This window comes from Aspergillus ibericus (genome assembly GCF_003184845.1).
Source record: "Aspergillus ibericus CBS 121593 unplaced genomic scaffold BO80scaffold_3, whole genome shotgun sequence".
Classification (NCBI taxonomy): Eukaryota; Fungi; Ascomycota; class Eurotiomycetes; order Eurotiales; family Aspergillaceae; genus Aspergillus; species Aspergillus ibericus.
Genome location: NW_020292101.1, coordinates 452,508 through 473,931, shown reverse-complemented (window position 1 = coordinate 473,931; position 21,424 = coordinate 452,508). Strand labels below are relative to the sequence as shown.

At 53.0% G+C, this 21,424-nt stretch overlaps 7 protein-coding genes across 7 annotated transcripts; 3 read left to right on the top strand and 4 right to left on the bottom strand.

The window, feature by feature from the left end:
• Nucleotides 1-43: 43 nt before the first annotated feature.
• BO80DRAFT_134200 (FAS1 domain-containing protein) lies at nucleotides 44-1,877 on the top strand. Its single transcript, XM_025713616.1, has one exon. It carries the CDS (start codon nucleotides 94-96, stop codon nucleotides 1,768-1,770), a length of 1,677 nt encoding a protein of 558 aa, XP_025579649.1. The 5' UTR covers nucleotides 44-93; the 3' UTR covers nucleotides 1,771-1,877.
• On the bottom strand, nucleotides 1,876-4,598 carry BO80DRAFT_134206 (PAN-complex poly(A)-binding subunit PAN3). The gene is made up of 9 exons (XM_025713617.1): nucleotides 4,391-4,598; nucleotides 4,203-4,268; nucleotides 4,080-4,134; nucleotides 3,856-4,019; nucleotides 3,703-3,809; nucleotides 3,459-3,635; nucleotides 3,266-3,410; nucleotides 3,061-3,216; nucleotides 1,876-3,011 (listed from the first exon to the last, which is right to left on the bottom strand). Exons 1-9 carry the CDS (start codon nucleotides 4,464-4,466, stop codon nucleotides 1,981-1,983), a joined length of 1,977 nt encoding a protein of 658 aa, XP_025579648.1. The 5' UTR covers nucleotides 4,467-4,598; the 3' UTR covers nucleotides 1,876-1,980.
• BO80DRAFT_134310 (uncharacterized protein) lies at nucleotides 4,273-5,388 on the bottom strand. Its single transcript, XM_025713620.1, has one exon. It carries the CDS (start codon nucleotides 5,225-5,227, stop codon nucleotides 4,547-4,549), a length of 681 nt encoding a protein of 226 aa, XP_025579647.1. The 5' UTR covers nucleotides 5,228-5,388; the 3' UTR covers nucleotides 4,273-4,546.
• On the top strand, nucleotides 5,004-7,302 carry BO80DRAFT_421387 (clathrin-mediated endocytosis regulator UBX3). The gene is made up of 2 exons (XM_025718588.1): nucleotides 5,004-5,383; nucleotides 5,443-7,302. The coding sequence occupies exons 1-2, from the start codon at nucleotides 5,249-5,251 to the stop codon at nucleotides 6,844-6,846; spliced, it is 1,539 nt and encodes a 512-aa protein (XP_025579646.1). The 5' UTR covers nucleotides 5,004-5,248; the 3' UTR covers nucleotides 6,847-7,302.
• A 1,653-nt stretch (nucleotides 7,303-8,955) lies between these two features.
• Nucleotides 8,956-13,729, top strand: BO80DRAFT_440905 (pleiotropic drug resistance family ABC transporter; the record flags this gene model as incomplete). Its single annotated transcript, XM_025721158.1, has 4 exons — nucleotides 8,956-10,797; nucleotides 10,848-11,777; nucleotides 11,851-12,163; nucleotides 12,216-13,729. The coding sequence occupies 4 exons, from the start codon at nucleotides 8,956-8,958 to the stop codon at nucleotides 13,727-13,729; spliced, it is 4,599 nt and encodes a 1,532-aa protein (XP_025579645.1).
• Nucleotides 13,730-15,060: 1,331 nt separating this feature from the next.
• BO80DRAFT_134053 (ferric reductase family protein) lies at nucleotides 15,061-17,190 on the bottom strand. Its single transcript, XM_025713615.1, has one exon. The coding sequence runs from the start codon at nucleotides 17,034-17,036 to the stop codon at nucleotides 15,180-15,182; it is 1,857 nt and encodes a 618-aa protein (XP_025579644.1). The 5' UTR covers nucleotides 17,037-17,190; the 3' UTR covers nucleotides 15,061-15,179.
• Nucleotides 17,191-19,237: 2,047 nt separating this feature from the next.
• On the bottom strand, nucleotides 19,238-20,613 carry BO80DRAFT_498999 (putative 2-deoxy-D-gluconate 3-dehydrogenase). The gene is made up of 3 exons (XM_025724160.1): nucleotides 20,336-20,613; nucleotides 20,029-20,244; nucleotides 19,238-19,912 (listed from the first exon to the last, which is right to left on the bottom strand). Exons 1-3 carry the CDS (start codon nucleotides 20,465-20,467, stop codon nucleotides 19,463-19,465), a joined length of 798 nt encoding a protein of 265 aa, XP_025579643.1. The 5' UTR covers nucleotides 20,468-20,613; the 3' UTR covers nucleotides 19,238-19,462.
• Between the last annotated feature and the right edge of the window lie 811 nt (nucleotides 20,614-21,424).

Sequence of the window (21,424 nt, the reverse complement as noted above, 5' to 3'; positions counted from 1 at the left end):
TATATCATCCATATCAACACAGCCATCACTCACCCCGATCAGTATCCAGTACATGTCCATATCTGCACATAATTTGTATAGTGGCACGTCAACATGAAGCTCCCACTCTGGCCCCTCGTGGCCCTCCCTCTCTCCTCCGCCTTCCATCTCCCCCAAACACCTCTGCAAGATGTCACCGACGTCGATGTCGATCTGGAGCTGGACCTCCTCGACATCGACAGTCTAACCACCTCGCTGGCCGGTGCCCTGCACAGCTCCACGACCGACACCTGGGCCACCTACCTCGACGACCTTCTCACACGCGACGACAACCCGGAGAACCTGCCTCAGGAATTGTCCCAGCTGCCCCCGCCATTCCGCCATCCGTCCCCGCCGCCCTTCCACCGCCACCCGCCCTCCAACAAGAGTCTCTACGATCTGATCCTCTCAGACCCAGACACCACCATCCTCGCCAAATTCATCAGCCACGACCAACACCTCACCGATCTGCTGAATGCCACTGCTGCCAATCTGACCTTTTTCGCTCCCACGGACGACGCCATTCGCCGAATCCACCGACACTACCGGCACCACCACCGGCACCACGACAAAGACGACAATGCCAGCAACAATGACAATACCATTAACAACAACAACAAAGAAAACAAAGACCCCGACAACGACCACAACCACGACCACACCCGCAACCCTCCCAAATCCTTCATCCGCTCCATCCTCCACTACCACACCATCAACGGCACTTACTCCCCCGCCAAACTCTTCCACACCCACACCCTCCCCACAACCCTAACCTCCGCCGCTCTCACCCCCTCTTCCTCCTCCCACACCCCCCTCCCCCAACGCCTCACCATCCGCTCCACCTGGAAAGGCCTCACCCTCAACTTCTACGCCCGCATCACCTCCCTCGACCACCGCGCCTCCAACGGCAACCTCTACCACCTGAATTCCATCCTCCTCCCACCCCCACCCTCCCTGACACTCCTTAACCTCGTCCCGTCCGAATTCAGCACTTTCGTCTTAGCACTCTACAAAACTGGCCTGGATGAGTGGTTGAACCTCTCCACCCCCTCCACCACCACCACCTCCTCCCTATTCCTTACACCCCAAAACAACCCCACCAACCCCCCCACCAACACCAAGAACCAAAAGGGGGGATTGACATTGCTCATCCCCACCAACACAGCCTTCAAAACCACATTCTCCCCCCAAACCCTCGCATGGCTCTTCAACTCCCCCCGTGGCATCCACCACCTCAAAGCCCTCCTAGAATATCACATCGTCCCTTCGGAAACCGTCTACTCGGATACATTGTATACGAAAGAGGGGAAGATTGTCGAGTTCGGGATGAGGGATTCGGTCAGGTTGGAGGTGCAGACCCTACTGTCTAAGTGCCATCATCATGGAGAAGGTGGAGGGGGTGGGGATGATGGGGAGGGAGAAGGGGAGGGGGATGAAAAAGAGGAAGTTATTATTGATGTGGGACGGTTCGGGCCGTATGCGTCGCTGCGGGTTAATGGGTTCCAGCGTGTTCGGGTGGCGGATCTTTTGGCGGAGGAGGGGAATGTGCATGTGCTGGGACGGGTGTTGATTCCGCCGAGACGGGTGGGGGGAGAGATTCTTGAGGAGGGTGCAGAGGAGATGGGGATGGGGATGGGGATTGAGGAGGTGAAGCGGAGGTTGGAGGGGTTTGTTCATTTTGATGGAGATGGTGAGGAGGAGGCAGGGGAGTGGCTACAGGATGAGGACTACGGCCATTGGACTGAACTGTAAATTGAATGTGTGATGTGATATTCTGTAAGCATAAAAGCAACGACCTATCTAACCAACATCTTATCTTCAGTATATGCCCGCCGAGCCCACAGCGTACATCCAGACTGTCCTAGATTGAGCCAGGCATAAAACATCCACGAGCCATTCCTCGGTCGTGTCGCGTAACCCTACTATCCATCATATATATCACCTTCCGTAGAAGATAGATGCCTAATGAAGCCGTCGTCCTGCCGGCTTCAACAGCGCCTGGAACGACGATTCCAGCGCCTTCTTCAGTTCCTTGTAGCTGACCACAAAACAACTCTGCTCGTCCCGGCTCACCAACGTGATCTTCTCGTCCGACCCTGCATCCAACTTGTTCAGACACATCAGCACATGCCCCAGATCCACCGCCGGGTCACCCTGCGCATCCACCTGGTGGAAGACGTAATCGCGGAAGATCTTCAGGAAGTATCGCTCCCCGTTCTCGGACCACTGCCGATCATGCTCGTACTCCGGTCGTTCGTTCACAAAGTTCAGTTTGGTCATCAACCGTACAAGGCGCCCGTTCTCAAGCTCGCGGCTCAGGTCCGACGTCAGTTGGTCGTCCAGGTGAAGAGCCGAATCGAAAGTCGACATCAGTTGCGACGAGATGCCCGTGATAAAGAGATCAATGTTGCGGTCTTGATCCTTCTGGAGTCCGTTGAGCAGCCAGAAGACCGAATTCTTCAGTTGGGGACTGTACGCCCGCGTGAAATGATCCATCGCCTTCGTAGGGTTGTGCATCACGGTGGGCTGATTCGCGCCCAAGGTGACAATCAACTGCCCAAAATTGACGAGATCCTGCCGCTGCAGTTCGGCCAGCGACCGTTGCGTGTCGAACTGCACAACGTCCATGATGGCGCAGGCATTCAGCCGAATGCGGTTCCGTCCAGTCAGCAAAATCTTGCTGGCATCAATAATCCTGGCAGCGAGCCCGTTGCTGTGGATCGCCTTGAGAGCGTTGGCAATCTGAGTCATATAACCCCAGATGACCTGTTCCGGGATATGCGTATTATGGCGGCCCTGGAATCGATTTCCTGCCCCGAGGTGCTGCTCCGCAAGCGTCTTCGACAGGGGATGGTAGTCGGTGACAAAGATCAACGAGCTGTCCTGGAAGCTTCGGCTGGTGAACGCATCGTGGACCGTCACGACACTGCCGTTGCATACCCGCTTCCAGGCTTGCACGGAGCGAATAGCCTTTTCATTCGTCAATCGGAAGCCTGCAGACCGTTAGTACCACAGAGAAACTTGTAATCGAAGAAACCATACCCTCAAGCCTCCGCAGAGCATAAAAGTTCCCATCCTTACTGGACTGAGCTTTGTAAACCCAGCTGGGAAATCCAAAAATGGTTGCGTTTTTCTGATGGTTGAGATCCAGTGGAACGAGGGAGTGGAAGTAATCAACCTGAGCCGGGAGTTGGGTATCTATTCAAGTCAGCGTCGAATACATGCGTGCACGAAGAACACAACGTACTAGGCAGGGTCTGGAGAGTGGCGGCCGACTTCTTCTGCATTTCTTCACGGAGGTCATTCGGGAGAAAAAGGTCATGCACATTTCGCTGATAGCCCAGGGTGTTCTGACTATGAGGTCCGATCGGCGCATACAGGTGATATTGAACCTGACAAATGAGTAACATGTTCTGTATCAGGGAGGTTGAATGACTCACTGGCTGCTGAAATCCGGACTGATTCGCAAAGAATGCCCCGTTCAACGCCGCCGCAGTGTCATGAGAAAAGGGATTGGCCTGCACTGGGCCGACAGCGCTGGCTGCGGAAAGCGGATTCGGGGCCGTCACAAAAGGATCAAAGGCGCTCGTGCTGGGAACACCAGCGCTGCCATTGCCCTGTAACATGGTTAGTTCTGCGAGACAGCACCAACCCGGCAACAAACCCAACCCACTGGCAGCTTACCATATGCGAAGTATCAAAGCCCTGAGGTACAAATTCCTGTACCTCTGCCACAGACCAATCGGGGGTCATTGTGCCCGGTCGTGTAGTAGGAGTGCTCGAGTTCGATCCTGATATGGTCAGACAACCGTCGCATTCCAAGCCCAAATAACGTACTTGAGGATATACTCCTGGGTTGGAAGGGAGCTGCGCTCGCAGCCTTGGGCGATATCGTTGTAATTTTCTTCATACTTGCTGCTGAAGAAGTGGGAGACGAGCCGTTGGATGATAAGATGGATGGGGTGAAACTAGGAGAGTCGACGTTGAGCCGTTTTTTATTGCTGCCAAATCGTGAGTCACCGTTCACTTTAACTTCAGCGCTGCTATTCCGGATGACCAACCTGTCACTCTGATATGACGCATTCACTTTATGCGGGTCATGATTAAACGCGCACCCTTCACAAACCATGGACGGTTAGACGGATCCAGCGAGCATGTCAGGTGGAACAATGGAAAAGCCGCACCTTTATCTTCGTACCGGCATCGACCATAGATGGTCACGTTGCGACAAAGCGTGTCTTTCGCATTCTCTAGAAGGTCAGGATGTCGCAAAGTTAGCTGGACGGTCCAAAGAGCACGAGCCGATGGGAGCTTCAGTGACGGTTGATTCCCCCGAGCGGCGTCCCATGCGACATGGTCTTAGCAAACTAACCTCGTGCCTTCATTTTTGGAGACCCCGTCCCACGGCGGGCGTCATCCAGCGTAACTGACTTCCCCGTGGTAGCCATGGTACTTCGTATATCCACAGTTGGGCGCGGATTAACGGAGAGGTATATCCATTGAGTCAAGAAAAACCGGTCGACCTAATCTATCTAGAGGATACCACATTCCCCGGTGGAGAAGACCCGCAGACTAGTCCGACAACCCCAGACGCTTTGGTAGACTTGTCGAGGAGATAGTCGCTGATGGTGGCTGATGGCAGGGGAAATGTTCCGCAACGGCCAAGGACGGGCTGGGCTGGTGAGATTGGCGCCCCTTTCGACCGGGTGAGCGATGGAAACAACCGAATCAATCGATGGCAAGTCGTCCGGAGACAATATCGGACGGAAATTTCATGCCATGGATGAAGACAAGGTAGCAAAGCAGAGACCGCAAGGCAACATCCGAACCAAGGGCGCGCGGGGGGAGGGAGGGGAGAGGGGAACTCGACGGCAAGGCGTCGAACTCCGTCCCGTGCACGGGCCACCCCATGCGTCAAGCGCGCGTTTAAGGCTAACTGGAAACGGCCATGACGGAGCTGTCCTTCTGAGCCCGCCTCCCGAGCTTCCTCTCCCACCCATCTTCCAGCTACGACTCGGCCCTGTCCTGGAATCAGCACGGATCTGATCCCTCTTCTTCTCACTGCAAAGTCATTGCTGTATCCGTCATTGACATTGCCTCTACCTGGCGCTCGGTTACGATCTCCGGACACAACCCCCGAGTCTGGTCTATACCGCATCACTGAAGCCAGCTTCACTGGCCTCCCTACCCCCTCAGACCCGTCGTTCATGGGTGAGACCGTCAATTGACCATGTCATCCTCCGGGCTTGATATCTCGGAGCTCTCCGACAGCGAGAGGTCGGCCCTTGAAACCTACATTGCCGTCACTGGTCAGGAGCACTCAGAGGCTATTCCTTTGTTGCGCCGCTCACAATGGAACGTGCAGGTAAGCATCACAGCCGACGAGTCTCAAAGGCCAGGGAACTGACGTGCTGCTGGTCCTAGATCGCCATCTCCAAGTTCTTTGACGGGGAAGGGCCGGATCCCGTCGAAGAAGCCCGTGCTGCTCTCAATACCCCTCCTCCGCGACCCAGCCGGCAGACCCAGAATCTTATGAGCGATGATATTGCTGCGCAATTCGCCCCCAACACTCGTGCCGCTGAGCCGGCTCCCCGGATAACGACCCAACCGGAAGACCAGTCGGTCTATCGCCCGCCGTTCCTATTAGCCATTCTGTTTACGCCGCTCAATCTCCTATACCGATTACTCTACAGCTCCTTCCGCCTATTTGGGGCCCTCTTTCCCTTTCTCCCACGGTTCTTTAATACGACCGCAAGCCCTGCTCTTCAGGGTTCCCGGAGGAACACCAATGGACGCCGGGCGCTGGGGCCCAAGGACACGGCCGCCCGGTTTATTCGGGAATTTGAGGAGGAATATGGCACCAACTCGATCGAGTTCCTCGAGAATGGATATAACATGGCGTTGGAGAAGGCCCATCGGGACCTCAAGTTCCTTCTGGTTGTGCTGCTAGCCCCGGAGCACGATGATACGAATAGTTGGGTTCGCGACACTCTCCTTTCCCGGGAGGTAACCGATTTTGTCAATGACCAACAGAACAGTATCCTTGTCTGGGGAGGAAACGTTCAAGACTCCGAGGCGTATCAGGTGTCGAATTCCCTCCGGTGCACCAAATTCCCCTTTGCAGCGGCGATCGTCCACACTCCTAATGTTTCTTCGACGGCAATGTCCGTGGTTTCGAGGATCTCTGGAACGACGTCCCCGGCAGAGTTCGTGGAGAAACTCCGGTCGGCTATTGCGCAGCACAAAGAACCCCTCGAGCGCATTCGGGCTACACGGGCAGAGCAACAGGCATCGCGCAGTCTCCGCGAGCAGCAGGACTCCGCCTACGAACGTTCACTGGCCATCGACCGAGAACGGGCGCGACAGAGGCGAGAAGAGGAGGCGGCCCGTCAAAGAGAAGAACAAGAGGCAGCCGAACGTCAAGCGGCGGAAGAGAAGCGGATTCACGATCTTGCGCAATGGAAACAATGGCGGGCACAATCCATCCCGGAGGAACCCGGACCGGACGTCAAGGATGCTGTTCGTATTAGTATTCGACTGCCTTCGGGCGAGCGCGTCATCCGCAAGTTTGCGCCTGAAGCTCCTCTCGATGAGCTCTACGCGTTCGTCGAGTGTTACGATATCTTGAAGGAGCCCACGGAGAAAGCCGGCGAGGTCCTGAAACCGGAGGGGTTCGAACACCAGTATGGCTTCCGATTGGTTTCGCCCATGCCGCGGGTGGTCTACGAGGTGAATGCTGGAGGATCCGTGCGGGACCAGATCGGCCGCGGAGGGAACCTTCTGGTCGAGCCGATTGATGACGACAGCGACGAGGAGGATGAGGAATAGGCCGAATGTATGTATCTGTATCTTTGCATCATGGATGGCACAGAATGGAGCTGCCCGACATGGTTTGCAGGGTTCTCAGGCTGTACCATGTAATAACAAGCTTACGATAATGAACCGACCGATGACTGGAGAAGAGCCTCTGTGTGTTCTGTGTTTAGGAGCTAGGAAAATCACCGACCCTGGCCAGCTCCAGCAGACTAGCAGTGTCATGTGCAGGTGTCCGGAAGGATCTTGATAAGAGAGCCGCCCGGAATCTGCACCATCCGAAGCGGCTGCGGGCCTGCTAGGTAACCGAGTCATGACGAGTCGTCTGAGTCACGCAGAACTCAGAAGAGTAGTAGAATGAGTGTCTACTATCTAGGTTGGATGTAAGCTTTAGCACGGGACATAGTCACGTAACGGAGAGGTGTATGCATCGCAACATCATATCGATACCACCGTATCGTAACAGACCCGGAACTTAGCATATCCCGATGATGAACCTTAATGATGCTTAGGATGATTAGGCTGAAAGCATTACGAAAACAATCCGTGTTGATTACTGATTGGGAATCCTGGAGCGTGCTGAAGTGAAGGTTAGCTTCAGGCTGCGATCTTGTTCCGTCATGGGTTGGTTGATTGGCTTGGGATAGTCGCCAGTCACAGTGTCACAGATGGGTGCACAGCAGGGGAAACATGCTGTCCTCTCCTTGCATGGTAGGGTCAGACCAAAGATCTCACATTCCAGTCTTCAAGCGAGATCCTACTGTTATATAGATTTGATTCTACTAGGGCCCAAAACATATCATATCTACACCTACATTCAATAGATCGGATCAACCCCAGCTTATGCCAAGTATAGCTGACACACCCGCACCACCCACCTCGCATTAAGCTCTGTACCGCAATCTCGGATAGCCACTCCTCCGATACGGTACCGTAAAGGGGCAGCGAGGAGAGAAAATGGCCGGGCCTCGGATGGCTGGAGTCCCGCCCCACCCGGGCCCCACCGGGGCAGCTGCCATGCCTGTTTCGGTCAAAGGCCGCTCAGCGCCGAACCTCCTTCGCCACGTTTTCCAGGCCGCACACAGAATTCTGGATTTTGGTGTGATTCGTTCTCCTGCAATTAGGAGTGGTTTCGGTGGATTTATAATCTTGCTTGGTTGATTGTAAATGTCAATTGGGTAGTGTTGGTGTTTGGTGCCGTATGGAGTAATTGGTGCTGGGGATTGTGATTGGTGATATGAGTGAGCCATCGTGAGTGATTGTGACGTGTGTTATCGTCTGCATATCGAGTATTATGGAGTATGGACATGCTGAGGCTTACCTCAGATTTGTACCAGACAACGGTCTCCATGGCGTGGAATGCCCCTAGAACCTTGACGGCCTCATAAAAACAGCTGGTGGTGATGATCTCCTTTCCTGTTATCTCGGTCCACGATCATGGAAAAGTCACTGTTCAAGGCTTCAAGCATGAGAATCAAGCAGTGGATGTCCCTCCCGATCCTATATATGGTCGGACTTACGAAGCAACGATCATATATCTCCGATGCTCTGGACTGCGTTTAGCCTCGTACGCTGCGTATTGGAGCAGGGAGAATACGGGCATACGGGGATGGTACGCACGGAGAAGTCGCAGAGCCGAGTGGATCACGGCCGGATAGGCTCTGGTGCCTGATCCCGATTCGTCCACAATCTCTCGCCGAACTTTCTGGCATTCGCCATTCGCCATTCGATCCTGGCGATGGGGACCCGACTTGATACTAAAAACGGGGGCCCAGACTTGGGGCGCCTTAGCTAGATTTTTCGTAGATTACTTGCACCGCGAGAGGGTTCAGATTACGGGGCAAACGTATCGCTGTTGTCTACCTAGTTCAGGTACTTTTATGATTAGCGTCTGCTCACTTATTTCTCCTCCTCTTTCCCCTCCTCCAATCCACCTGTCATTCTTTACACCTCCACTATATCTCTCCCCCTTCGGGTCCTTATATCTCTTAATCTTCTTAATTCTTCTTTTTTCTTACTATTCGCCCCCCTCCATTCTCGTCCTTAATCCTTCCTATGCTCGTGGCTTCTCCACGTTGACCCCGTTCAGTCTGAGACTGCGTGTCTCCCTCCTACCTAATCACCATGTCGCTTCTAGGCACCATAAACCCTAATTTTAATCCGGGCCGCGCAGTGGAATCCCAAGGCGCCCACGAAAACGAGAACGAAGGCGAGGCCGCCGAAAGAGCTGCCGCCGTGAACGAAGGAGCTGAGGACTTGATCCGCGAGGAACACACCGTGTATACGACCCATCATGAAGAGCATTACGACAGTCTCACGCCCGGATATGGCAGAGCTGACCAGAGGGACGAGAGCACCCTGAGCAGCGCCGAAACCGCCATGGACAAGCGCGATGACAGCAGTGAGGAGGCTGCCGAGGATGAAAAGGCCGCTGAGGAGGAAGTCACTCGTCTGGCGCAGCAATTGACGCGCCAATCGACGAGGTTCTCTGTTAGTCATAATGCAGAGAATCCCTTCCTTGAGGTCAAGGAAGATTCTACCCTGAACCCGCATAGCGAGAATTTCAAGGCCAAGCATTGGATGAAGAACTTGTTGGCTCTTTCGTCGCGTGACCCCGAACGGTATCCTAAGCGCGAGGCCGGTGTTTCGTTCCAGAACCTCAGTGTTCATGGGTTCGGTAGTCCAACGGATTATCAGAAAGATGTTGCCAACTCGGTGCTGCAAGTCGGTGCCCTTGTCCGCAAGCTCACGGGTACTGGAAAACAGAAGATCCAGATTCTGCGCGACTTCGATGGCCTCGTCAAGAGCGGTGAAATGCTGGTGGTCCTCGGTCGCCCTGGAAGTGGATGTTCGACCTTTTTGAAAACCCTCGCCGGTGAAATGAACGGCATCTACATGGATAAATCCTCGGAACTCAACTACCAGGGTATCTCGGCTAAGCAGATGCGGAAGCAGTTCAAAGGCGAAGCCATCTACACTGCCGAGACTGATGTCCACTTCCCTCAACTGACTGTTGGCGACACCCTGAAATTCGCCGCCCTTTCTCGTTGCCCGCGCAATCGTTTCCCTGGCGTCTCGAAGGAACAGTATGCCACCCACATGCGCGATGCTGTCATGGCCATGCTGGGTCTGTCTCATACCATCAACACGCGCGTCGGTAACGATTTCGTCCGCGGTGTGAGTGGTGGTGAGCGGAAGCGTGTCAGTATCGCTGAAGCCACTCTTTGTGGAAGTCCTCTGCAATGCTGGGATAACAGTACTCGTGGTTTGGATAGTGCAAACGCGCTGGAGTTCTGCAAGACCCTGAATCTGATGACAAAATATGCCGGTGCCACAGTTGCTGTGGCCATCTATCAAGCTTCCCAGAGTGCTTATGATGTCTTCGACAAGGTGACTGTTCTGTACGAGGGCCGACAGATCTACTTTGGCCCTACCGATGAGGCCCGGGAGTTCTTCACCAACATGGGATTCGATTGCCCCGAGCGTCAGACCACTGCCGATTTCCTCACCTCCCTGACTAGCCCCTCGGAACGCATTGTGAAGCCGGGCTACGAAGGCAGGGTTCCGCAAACGCCCGACGAGTTCGCCGCCGCTTGGAAGAACAGTGAGGCGCATGCGAAGTTGCTGAGAGAAATTGCCGAGTACAACCAAGAGTATGCTATCGGTGGCGAGTCCCTTGGCAAGTTCATTGAGTCTCGCAAGGCTATGCAATCGAAGAACCAGCGCGTCAAGTCCCCGTACACCATCTCCCTCTACGAACAGGTCAAGCTCTGCTTAATCCGAGGTTTCCAACGACTCCAGGGTGATGCTAGTTTGACCATCTCCCAGCTAGTGGGTAACTTTATCATGGCTTTGATCATTGGAAGTGTCTTCTACAATCTGCAGCCGGATACGTCTAGTTTCTATTCTCGTGGTGCCCTGCTTTTCTTTGCCGTGTTGCTCAACGCATTCTCCAGTGCTCTTGAGGTAAGTTAGACCTATCTGTGCCTGGGACCATGGACTAACAATGGCACCAGATTCTGACCCTATACGCTCAACGTCCGATTGTCGAGAAACAATCTCGCTACGCCATGTACCACCCGTTCGCCGAAGCCATCGCATCCATGCTCTGTGATATGCCGTATAAGATTGGAAATGCCATCATCTTCAACATCACGCTCTATTTCATGACCAATCTTCGCCGTACCCCAGGAGCTTTCTTCGTCTTCCTCCTGTTCTCCTTCGTCACGACCCTGACCATGTCCATGCTTTTCCGTACCATCGCCGCCTCTTCCCGCACGCTTTCCCAGGCTCTGGTGCCTGCCGCCATTCTTATCTTGGGTCTGGTCATCTACACTGGATTTACCATCCCTACCCGATACATGCTTGGCTGGTCCAGATGGATGAACTACATCAATCCCATTGCGTACGGTTTTGAGAGTTTGATGGTCAATGAGTTCCACCACCGGAGATTCGCCTGCTCCGAGTCTGAGCTTGTTCCCAACTATGCCAACGCGTCCATTGCCAATCAAATCTGTTCCACTGTTGGTGCGGTTGCTGGATCTACCTACGTCGAGGGCGATGATTACCTCCACCAGAGTTTCCAGTACTATGACAGCCACAAGTGGCGCAACCTGGGTATCATGTTCGGCTTCATGATCTTCCTCATGTGCACCTACTTGCTCGCTACCGAGTACATCTCGGAGGCCAAGTCTAAGGGTGAAGTCTTGCTTTTCCGCCGTGGTCAAACCCCCGCTAGTCTCGAAGATGTTGAAACGGCCCAGCAAGTCGCCGCCGGCGAGAAGAGCGACCGGTCCAGTGGTCATGAGAACGCTGCTATCCAAAGACAAGAGGCCATCTTCCACTGGCAAGACGTGTGTTACGATATCAAGATCAAGGGTGAGCCCCGACGCATTCTCGACCATGTCGATGGTTGGGTCAAGCCCGGAACCTGCACTGCGCTTATGGTAAGCAATCCAAGCCTCTCGGCTGACAGTGTGTGTGTGTGTGTGTGTGTGTGTGTGCTAATCGATCTCACAGGGTGTCTCTGGTGCTGGTAAAACCACCCTTCTGGACGTTCTTGCTACTCGTGTGACAATGGGTGTGGTTACTGGTGAAATGTTGGTTGACGGTCGCCCTCGCGATCAGTCCTTCCAGCGCAAGACTGGTTACGTGCAGCAACAGGATCTTCATCTTCACACTACTACCGTGCGAGAAGCCCTGCGCTTCAGCGCCATTCTTCGTCAGCCCGCCCATGTCAGCCGCCAGGAAAAGCTCGATTACGTGGAGGAGGTCATCAAATTGCTTGGCATGGAAGCATATGCCGACGCCGTTGTTGGTGTTCCTGGTGAAGGTAAGCCATGCGTATACACTCACTTGCATGTTGCAGAGCTAATGCACCATAGGTCTCAATGTCGAACAGCGCAAGCGTCTTACGATTGGAGTCGAATTGGCAGCCAAGCCCCAGCTACTTTTGTTCCTTGATGAGCCCACCTCGGGTCTCGACAGTCAAACCTCCTGGTCTATTCTCGATCTCATTGACACCTTGACCAAGCACGGCCAGGCCATCCTTTGCACGATCCATCAACCCTCCGCTATGCTGTTCCAACGGTTCGATCGCCTGTTGTTCCTTGCCAGGGGCGGCAAGACCGTGTACTTTGGCGAAATTGGTGACAGGTCTTCGACCCTTGCTAGTTACTTCGAACGCAACGGTGCCCCGAAACTGCCTGCTGACGCCAATCCCGCTGAATGGATGCTTGAGGTCATTGGTGCTGCTCCTGGATCGCATAGTGACATCGACTGGCCCGCGGTTTGGCGTGAGAGCGCCGAGCGTAAGGGCGTGCTTGATCACCTCGCTGAGCTGAAGTCCACCCTTTCGCAGAAGCCGGTTGAAACCTCGAAATCGGATCCCGGTGAGCTCAAGGAATTCGCCGCCCCTTTCACTGTGCAATTGTGGGAGTGCCTCGTCCGTGTTTTCTCGCAGTACTGGAGAACGCCCGTGTACATTTACTCCAAGGCGGCGCTTTGCATCCTCACCTCGCTCTACATCGGTTTCTCCTTCTTCAAGGCCAAGAACAGCGCCCAGGGTCTCCAGAACCAGATGTTCAGTATCTTCATGCTGATGACCATCTTCGGTAACCTCGTCCAGCAAATCCTGCCCAACTTCTGTACCCAGCGTTCGTTGTACGAAGCGCGCGAACGACCCTCCAAGACCTACTCCTGGCAGGCTTTCATGACCGCCAACATCATCGTCGAGCTCCCCTGGAACGCGCTCATGAGTGTCATCATCTTCGTCTGCTGGTACTACCCCATCGGCCTGTACAAGAACGCTGAGCCGACCGACGCTGTCCACGAGCGTGGTGCCTTGATGTTCCTCCTGATCCTCTCCTTCCTCCTTTTCACCTCCACCTTTGCGCACATGATCATCGCTGGTATCGAGCTCGCCGAGACCGGTGGTAACATCGCCAACCTGCTCTTCTCCCTGTGCCTGATCTTCTGTGGAGTCCTCGCCACTCCCGCCCAACTCCCCGGCTTCTGGATCTTCATGTACCGCGTTTCACCATTCACATACCTCGTCTCCGGCATGTTATCCACCGGTGTCTCCGGCACCACTGCGGTCTGCGAAACCTCGGAATACCTTCACTTCAGCCCTCCCGCCGGCGAAACCTGCTCCACCTACATGTCTTCCTACATCAGCACCTACGGCGGATACCTCGAGGACCCCAGCGCGACCAGCAACTGCTCCTTCTGCACGATCTCCAGTACCGACGCCTACCTGGCCCAAGTGAGCAGCCACTTCAGCGACGCCTGGCGCAACTTCGGCCTGATGTGGGTCTACATCATCTTCAACATCTGCGCTGCCGTCTTCATCTACTGGCTCGCTCGTGTGCCTAAGGGCTCCCGCACCAAGGACGCTTAATCCGTCCCTACCTTTTTCCCTTCCTCTTCTTCTCATTCCCACATTTTGAACATACTCTTCTCACCTGGCTTATACACATATATCGAACATGCCTGTTAGATCCTGTACCGGATGGATACTATCATCTTTTGCTTAGAGCGTCTGCTAAAATCTTCCCTTCATACCTGCCAACTCCCTGTTCAACTGATCTCCTGGAGTTTCGTCCTTTCAAGACCTACTGCTCGCATATAGCATCCATGTATATCCAAGATCGTTAGACCATAGATAGGACAAACTCACTCAGACTTCAACAGCTCATGACTTTCTCCTTTCTCTCTCATCATCATCCGAGATAAAAGTAATCGCCTCCCCCGCCACCTTAATAGCAATTATCAACTAGCCGATCACCAAACACCGCACCACACCAAATACACCCCGAAATAACCGCCCACACTAAACCAGACAATACATACACGGCATGCATTAACCCCACCCAGCCCTCCCCCCAGTCCCGTTCTATTTGTCATGATAAATCCCAAACATGTATGTAATAACCTGCAGGGTATTCGTTAAGCGCCCATCTCACTTCCCACCAACCAATCGTTTCCCACCCATCTGTTTAGGCCGATTCAAAATAGACCCCTACAGAGTACATACTACTGCACAGTCTAAACCGGAATGTCGTCTGTTTGTCTGGCTGGCTGGCTGGCTGACCATCAATTAATAGGATAGAATAGCCGCCGGTCGCTGAGGAAAGGCAGGAAAGAAGGAAAGGGGGGTTAATCCCTCAGGTAGTGATTAAGGATATTCATGGATATGCAGATGGAGATGTAGATGTAGATGTAGATGTAGATGCATAGGAGGAAGGGGGTCGGAGATGAGTTAGTTGATATGTGCATGACTGTACTATGCACGCATAACTATCCGATTTTACGTAGTGTGGTTGGTAAACACCCTGGTGAGGAAGTGCAAGGGAGGGAATTGATCTAGTAAGTATAGGTAGTCAGGGTTTCGATCCAGTCTTCTTTGGTGTCTTCAGCTACAGATTGTGGTCTGGGTTGGAAGTCATTATGGTAAATGTCTATTCAAAAATCCTGGGGTTGTGTATGGAGTGTCTATTTGTATGGTGGGTAGGTGCTTGCTATATAGCTCTTGCTCTTGCTCTTGCTTTGCAATATGCATTGGCCAAAGTGCATGAGGTTTGTGCGCTGATGCTTGATGGAATGGGCTCATATGCAGTGGGAATGCTGAAACTGTGCGGACCCGAATTCAAACAGATGCTGGACTGGAAATGACTCGTACCATCGTGCAAACATACCAACAGGGAACGGTTGCCATGGGAGGTTAGACTAATAGAGGGAAAACTAGATGTACATTTGGAATGGAAATAAACGAAAGTAAGAAGAGAAATTTTAAACAAGAAGGGAAAAGGGAGGGCAAGATAGGTTCCAAGGGGTGGAAAATTATGGCACTACCAGGTAAAGGCTTCTTCGGCAAAATCGACAACGGCGCCCTTGCCGATGTTATTACGTGCTGCTGCACGTACCTCATCTGCAAATGCGCCCGGCCCACAGACGGAGACGATGGTGGCACCGACACGCCGGGGAATGACTTCGTTGAGAACCACGTCAGGACGACACCGACCCGGGAACATCTGCACCGTAGCGCTAGGCGATACGATCTCACGACTGCTTTTTGGCTTCGACACGAAGAGTTTGATGGTGAGAATCTCACGCCGTGATGGGAGCCGGAGGATCTGGTCCATCCACTCTCGCACCCAGGCCAGATGTTCCGTACTGCGTACGGACCAAATGAGATAGATCTTCTGCGTGGCTACGCGACCTTCCGACGAGCGGATGAGCAAATCGCGGACGAATAGCATATGATGCGTAATGCCGGCACCAGCTGAGAAGAGCACCGCCGTACCGTAGCTGCCCATGTTGCACGCGTGGGACGCATACGGCCCTTCAATAAGCCCTGTTGTGTAGAGTGTTTGTCCGGGAGAGGCCAACGCTTTGTTGTATAACTTTCGCGTCATGCCTTTTTGAGCACCGACGATGAGGGAAACGGACGTCGGCTCTTGGATGTTTCGCATATAATCATCCAGACCTGACATGGGCTGCTTCTCGAGAAGCGATGGGTCCAGGTCTTTCTCTGCTGTGGCAGGGGGAGTCACGGCATTGCTTGGCTCTACCCAGGCGACAGAGAACGGATGGGACATCCAGTAGGAGACACTCGGGATGTAGGCGAATACATGGCTGCCGGGGCTGATGTTCACGCGCCTGGGCAAGTGGAAAGTCACCCTGCAGGCCTCACCAGGAAGAGCCTCAACAACAAGCCGCGTAGATCCTTTCCGGGGGGAGATATTTAAGTGCAACAGTCGGCAGAGGCGAGCTGTTCTCTCCAAGACCCACAGCAGACCAAGTGCAATGATCCACGGTTTCTGAGGCAGATTGTCCAAGTCCAAGTGCATCAGGACCCCAAGATAAGCCAAAAAGGCAGCGAGTTGGTGCAGGTGCAGAAAGGTCTCATAAAAAGCATGTCGGATCGGAGATGGCGAGTGGAGACCGAGTGTGATCATCGAGCATGTTCCCAGTAATCCCCAGGTAAAAAATGGGGTGGTGCGTAAGCGCTCAAGCATGTTGGAGAAGCTAACCTCATCGCATGCGTTCACTGCCCAGGCGGCTGTGTGCACGACACTTTCAAGCACAACAATGCGACCCAGCCACCGATGAAGAAGATTGTAAGTGTCGAAACTCACGTGTAACAGGGGAATCAATGGATTGTTGCGGCCGGCGAGAAGAAAGAGGGGAACCATATTCAACACGGCCAACGTTCCTGATCGTCCGCGAAGTTCAGCGACCAGGGCTGCCTTGACGTTCGCATTGTAATCCAATAGGACACAATATGCCACTTGACTCGCAAAGTACAGCCCGATCAAGATGACCTGGAATCTGGAAGGCAGCGTGCCCACGTTGATGGCGGATGAGAGCTGGATCTCTCGATTATGCCGCTTGCTGCCTAAAGGCGCATACAACAGATGCTTCTTGACGTTTGCCCAGAGGGAAGATACTTCAACGCTCCAGAAGGTTTGCTCTCTCCTACTTGCCATCAAAGAAGTAATTTGACGAAGATAGGCATGGCTGATCTGCGCGATACGACCACAAAAGACGACCAGGGCGACGAATATCATCGACGAGAAGATGATTCGTGAAAATAGAACATCCCGCGGTACGTCGACGCCATTCAGACCTCTTGAATATTCGTAGACATAGGTGTAATTGGTCCCATAACCGCGTGGGGTGATGCGCTGGTGAAGGTCATCCATTGATATCGAGGCCTACGGCCCAGCGTAGCACGCAGTCGTTTAAGGTGATGGTGAAACAAGACGGAGATGTCAAGTTGTCAACAGCGTCGTGCGGGTCGGTAATGTCAGCAAATTCCTGAAAGCCACAGTTTCCAAATTTAACCCGGCCAATATCCGGTATGACGCAGGGAATCAATGGCTGGGGAACAACAAGAATGTGGGGAGAGGCACGCTATGTTCAAGGGATCTCGGACGGCAAAGACCACGGCAACGGTGGCGCAATCAACCCCGAAGCTTTGAGAATTTCCTCGTAACAAGAACGGCTTGAGATGACCTCTCTTCAAATACGTCCTGGTGGAAGCCGTTCTGATCAGGCGATGGAGATGATGATGTTGGCAAGCCGGTATGCGCAAATGACCAAGGCGCTGTCACGGGAAGTTGCAACTAGCAAAGCCGAAGAATGTTGGAAATACGGTACAAGGTAGCGAATCTGACGAGCTGAATCTTGCAAGTCCTCCAACATTAAGTCATTACCAGCGTCATGAGTGTGGTGAGCCAGCCTTCGAATATCACTTACCTCCACTTCCCTACATGCATGATATGAAAAAAGGATTCCAGCAAGGGGACAGGGGACGCACAGCGTCGTAAAAATAATTGGATAGTTGGGAAGAGAAGGGGCAAAAAAAAGGGTCCTGAAGAAGTTGACGTCTAGTGTGGTAGCAAAGAAAGTAAATTGTCCACACCCACGATGAATGACGTTTAGATGGTAGCGAATGTAACCGGTGATCGGCGGTATCCAAACAAAGATCAAAGACAGCCTTTACCCAAGAACACCAATGTCAATGTCTTGAAACAATAGACAATGTATTAATGGACTGGCACACAATGAAAGAACGGCTACCAGCCAGCTGGCTAAAAGAAGTGAATGTTGCTGCCAGAAAGGGAAAAAGCGAAATAAGGAACGAAGCACACTCTCAAGAGTAAAAGTTGAAGAAAGATTCCCTGTCACCCAAAGGAGATCCACGGCGCAGCAAGAAACTTTAAGCGAAAAGGAAAGTCCACCGCGGATCAGAGCTGCGATCATACTGTAGACAAAAAGGGACCAATGACCAGGCCCATAAAACCTGTAAACAGGCAATAATGGCGTGGTCCTGGAGGGGGGATCCCTAGAAGCGCCAAGCCAGGCGTCTGCGCTCGGTCCCGAACCCATTGAGCGGGCTTTAGAGCGCCCTGAAGAAGGCATCGTCGTTTCCGATAAAGACGGACAGGCCTTGGGGCTTGGCCGAGTGTTTGGCGCTCTTGGCTCCATCGAGCAACCGCGGAAACGGTAGCTTGCAGGAACAAGGCCGCTTACGGCCGACCGAGGGCGTCAACGCAGACCTCACCACCTTTCCATTCAGCCCAGGCCGCTCTCATCACCAGCCAGTTGTGCCACTTCAAAATGATAGCCGCCCTGAGAGAGCTGTACTGGCTGTCGGCTAGACTTTGCATGTTTCAGGTTGTGCAATCCCGACTGAAACGACCGAGCCGTATTGGCCATGACTGGCATGCTAAGCAGCGTCCACGGCCCACCAGGAAACCCACTGACACCGCTGCCCTGCTGGAGGGTTAGCCACGATGAATCTGCAGAGGTGTAACCGATAAGAAGGGTGTTCCTGTCATCATTCCCGGCAAGACATGGTGAAACAAGGCCACCCATGAACCTGCGTTGGGCGGCGGGTAGGAGAGCAGAGTGGTAGCAGAACAGAGTGGCAGTGGCCCAGCGCGACGGTGGAGTTGGAGTTGACGCCAGGAAATTGCCGGCGGAGTCACATGGCGGTCACGGGTCTGGTCCCTCGCCGGATCGCTAGCCTGTCCCTGTTAATCTATTTCGGTATCAGCCTATTACTCGACTTTTTCTCCCACTGCCCACCTCCTCGCTGCATACTGGGTCCGGCGCTGTGGTTTTCCGGACCAGTGCTTTCATTTCCGGAATAGTTTTCCTCAAGGTTATTACTTTCAGGTGGGGTTTGACAGCGGATGTGACTATTTCCAGCCTGGACGACCTTTCCAGAGCGCCGTGGTCCCTTTCGGATCCATCCATTTCATCTAAAGTTTCAACTAAATCACGGCTCTGTGCTCCCTGGCGCTTAGCAGAGAAGACTAATCAAGAGAGCACCAGTCCTTGGCGACGAACAGGATTCACTTAATAAATTCAGTGCAGCTGTCAAAATGGTATGACAGGCTAAGGCAAGAGTGACCTGATAATAGCATCCTTCAGATATTGACAGGGAAATGCTAATGATAGTGTTGTGTGGTGGTGTGAAGTAGCTGTCTCAGAATCATCACTGTACATTCCATCTATGACTTGCAATAGGGCTCTAAACACGGCAAATGGCATACAAATAAAGAAAATTCGTGGAAGAAGAATGAAAAGAAAACACGAACAATCATCGACGTAATACTTTTTACCGTCCCATCCAACCACCATCAACACAGATGACTTCCCCTGAGACATAGCTACTCGCTTGGCTTGCCAAGAACACTATCACGCCCTTGAAGTCCTCTGGTTTGCCCCATCTGCCAGCGGGGATTCTAGCCATGATACCAGCATTGCGGTTGGCATCGTTAATCAGAGCAGTGTTCATGTCTGTGGCGATGTACCCAGGGGCAATGGCGTTGACATTGATACCCTTCGCCACCCATTCATTCGAGAGAGCCTTAGTCAGTTGCCCAACACCTCCCTTAGATGCTGCATATGCAGGCACCGTGATGCCTCCTTGGAAGGTGAGGAGAGAGGCGACATTGATGATAGATCCCCGACGACCCGTTGGGAATTCTGATTCATCTCGCGCCAACAGATAGGCGCCAAACTCTCGACATAACGTAAAGACGGACGTCAGGTTAACTTGGATGACCTACATAAATCAATAGTCGGGGATTTTAGCCTTCAGTCCCACTTAAGGAGAAGCAGAGATACAAAAATAGACAGAGGCAAAGGGTGACTAAAACAAGAGAATATGTTCACACATACCTCGTCCCAATCTTCATCCGGGAACTTCTCGCTTGGGTGTCTCCGCTGGATTCCGGCGCAGTTGAGCAGGATCTCTGGCTTCAGACCTTGGCTGGTCAGGGCTGGGATGACACTCTTGATCGATTCCCGATTTGACAGCTCTGCCACGTGGATCCAAGCTTTTCTGCCAATGCGATTGACGATCTCATCGCGAGTTGAGGTGTTCGAGTCATCCCTCTGTTCGCCAGACGTTAGTTCCACCCCCATGTTTCGTCGGGACTCCCCTCTCATTTCTCTGGCACCAATTGGAGGTTGTAACCGTGCGTACCTGAATCAAGATAATATCGGCACCAGCTTCTGCAAGGGCAAAGGCCATGGCCTGCCCAATGCCCCTGGTTCCTCCTGTCACGATGGCGGTCTTGCCGCCGAGGGAGAAGAGCGAGGCAACCGTTGCCGACATTGTGGCTGTTTCGTAGTTAGTTGGTTTCGAATCGCTGGCTGTCAATCGCCCTTTTATCCGGATTTTAATAAGAGATGTCTTGCTGTGCACGCCGGTGAGGGGTTTCCTTCAGGTTCTTGCCACCAAATCGATCATGACGACTCATCCTGGCACCCTGCCAATAATAAATACCAGACGCTGTTCCTCCTCGCGCGGGGCAATAGAGGCTATTTCCCTTTTAGGAACGTTACTTTGCCGACAAGACGTGTCAAACGCCGACGCCCCGCACTCGGCTATTGAACCTTCCTCGGCGGTGGTCCGACCTGCGTTTCGTACGGTAACCCGTACAAATCACATACCGTGGAGAAGAGGTGCTTGGAGATGAGAGATGCTCTGGCATAGAGTCACGGAAGAGTTCGGAAGATCATCTCTACTAATGCATCATTCCGGGGCACTGTAGCCTGCTTTGCATCGGGGTTACGTGATTGTCCCCCATGGGCGATATACAATCCTTCCAGATAGGCGTGCAAGCATCGTTAGATTGCATCATCACATCCAATAGGGGTCAGAGCAGCACTTCTGATATACCGTGCTGATAGCTATCAAAAACCTGATAAGCTGGCTGGCCGGCAAAGGCTCTATAGGCCGCATGTTGGCTTTAATTTCAATGGTGAAGGGGGCAGGAGGAGGGATATTCAACCTGGCTCATTGCTAGCTTAGAGGGCGGAGTATATATACACAAGTCAACCAGACACCTGAACTTTCAAAGCAAGTTGAGCATCCAGCACCAACAATACCGAAAATCAAAATTAACGGACGCAGTACACCTAGAAAAGAAAATAACTCAAATACCTCATCATGATCAATGCTGCTCAGCCTTGATCATAGGAGCCTGACTTGCCGACCGACCATGACCGGGTTTTAACTGATGAATACCCGTATGTATGGGCTGAGTAATACCAGACGGTTTCTCGCTCC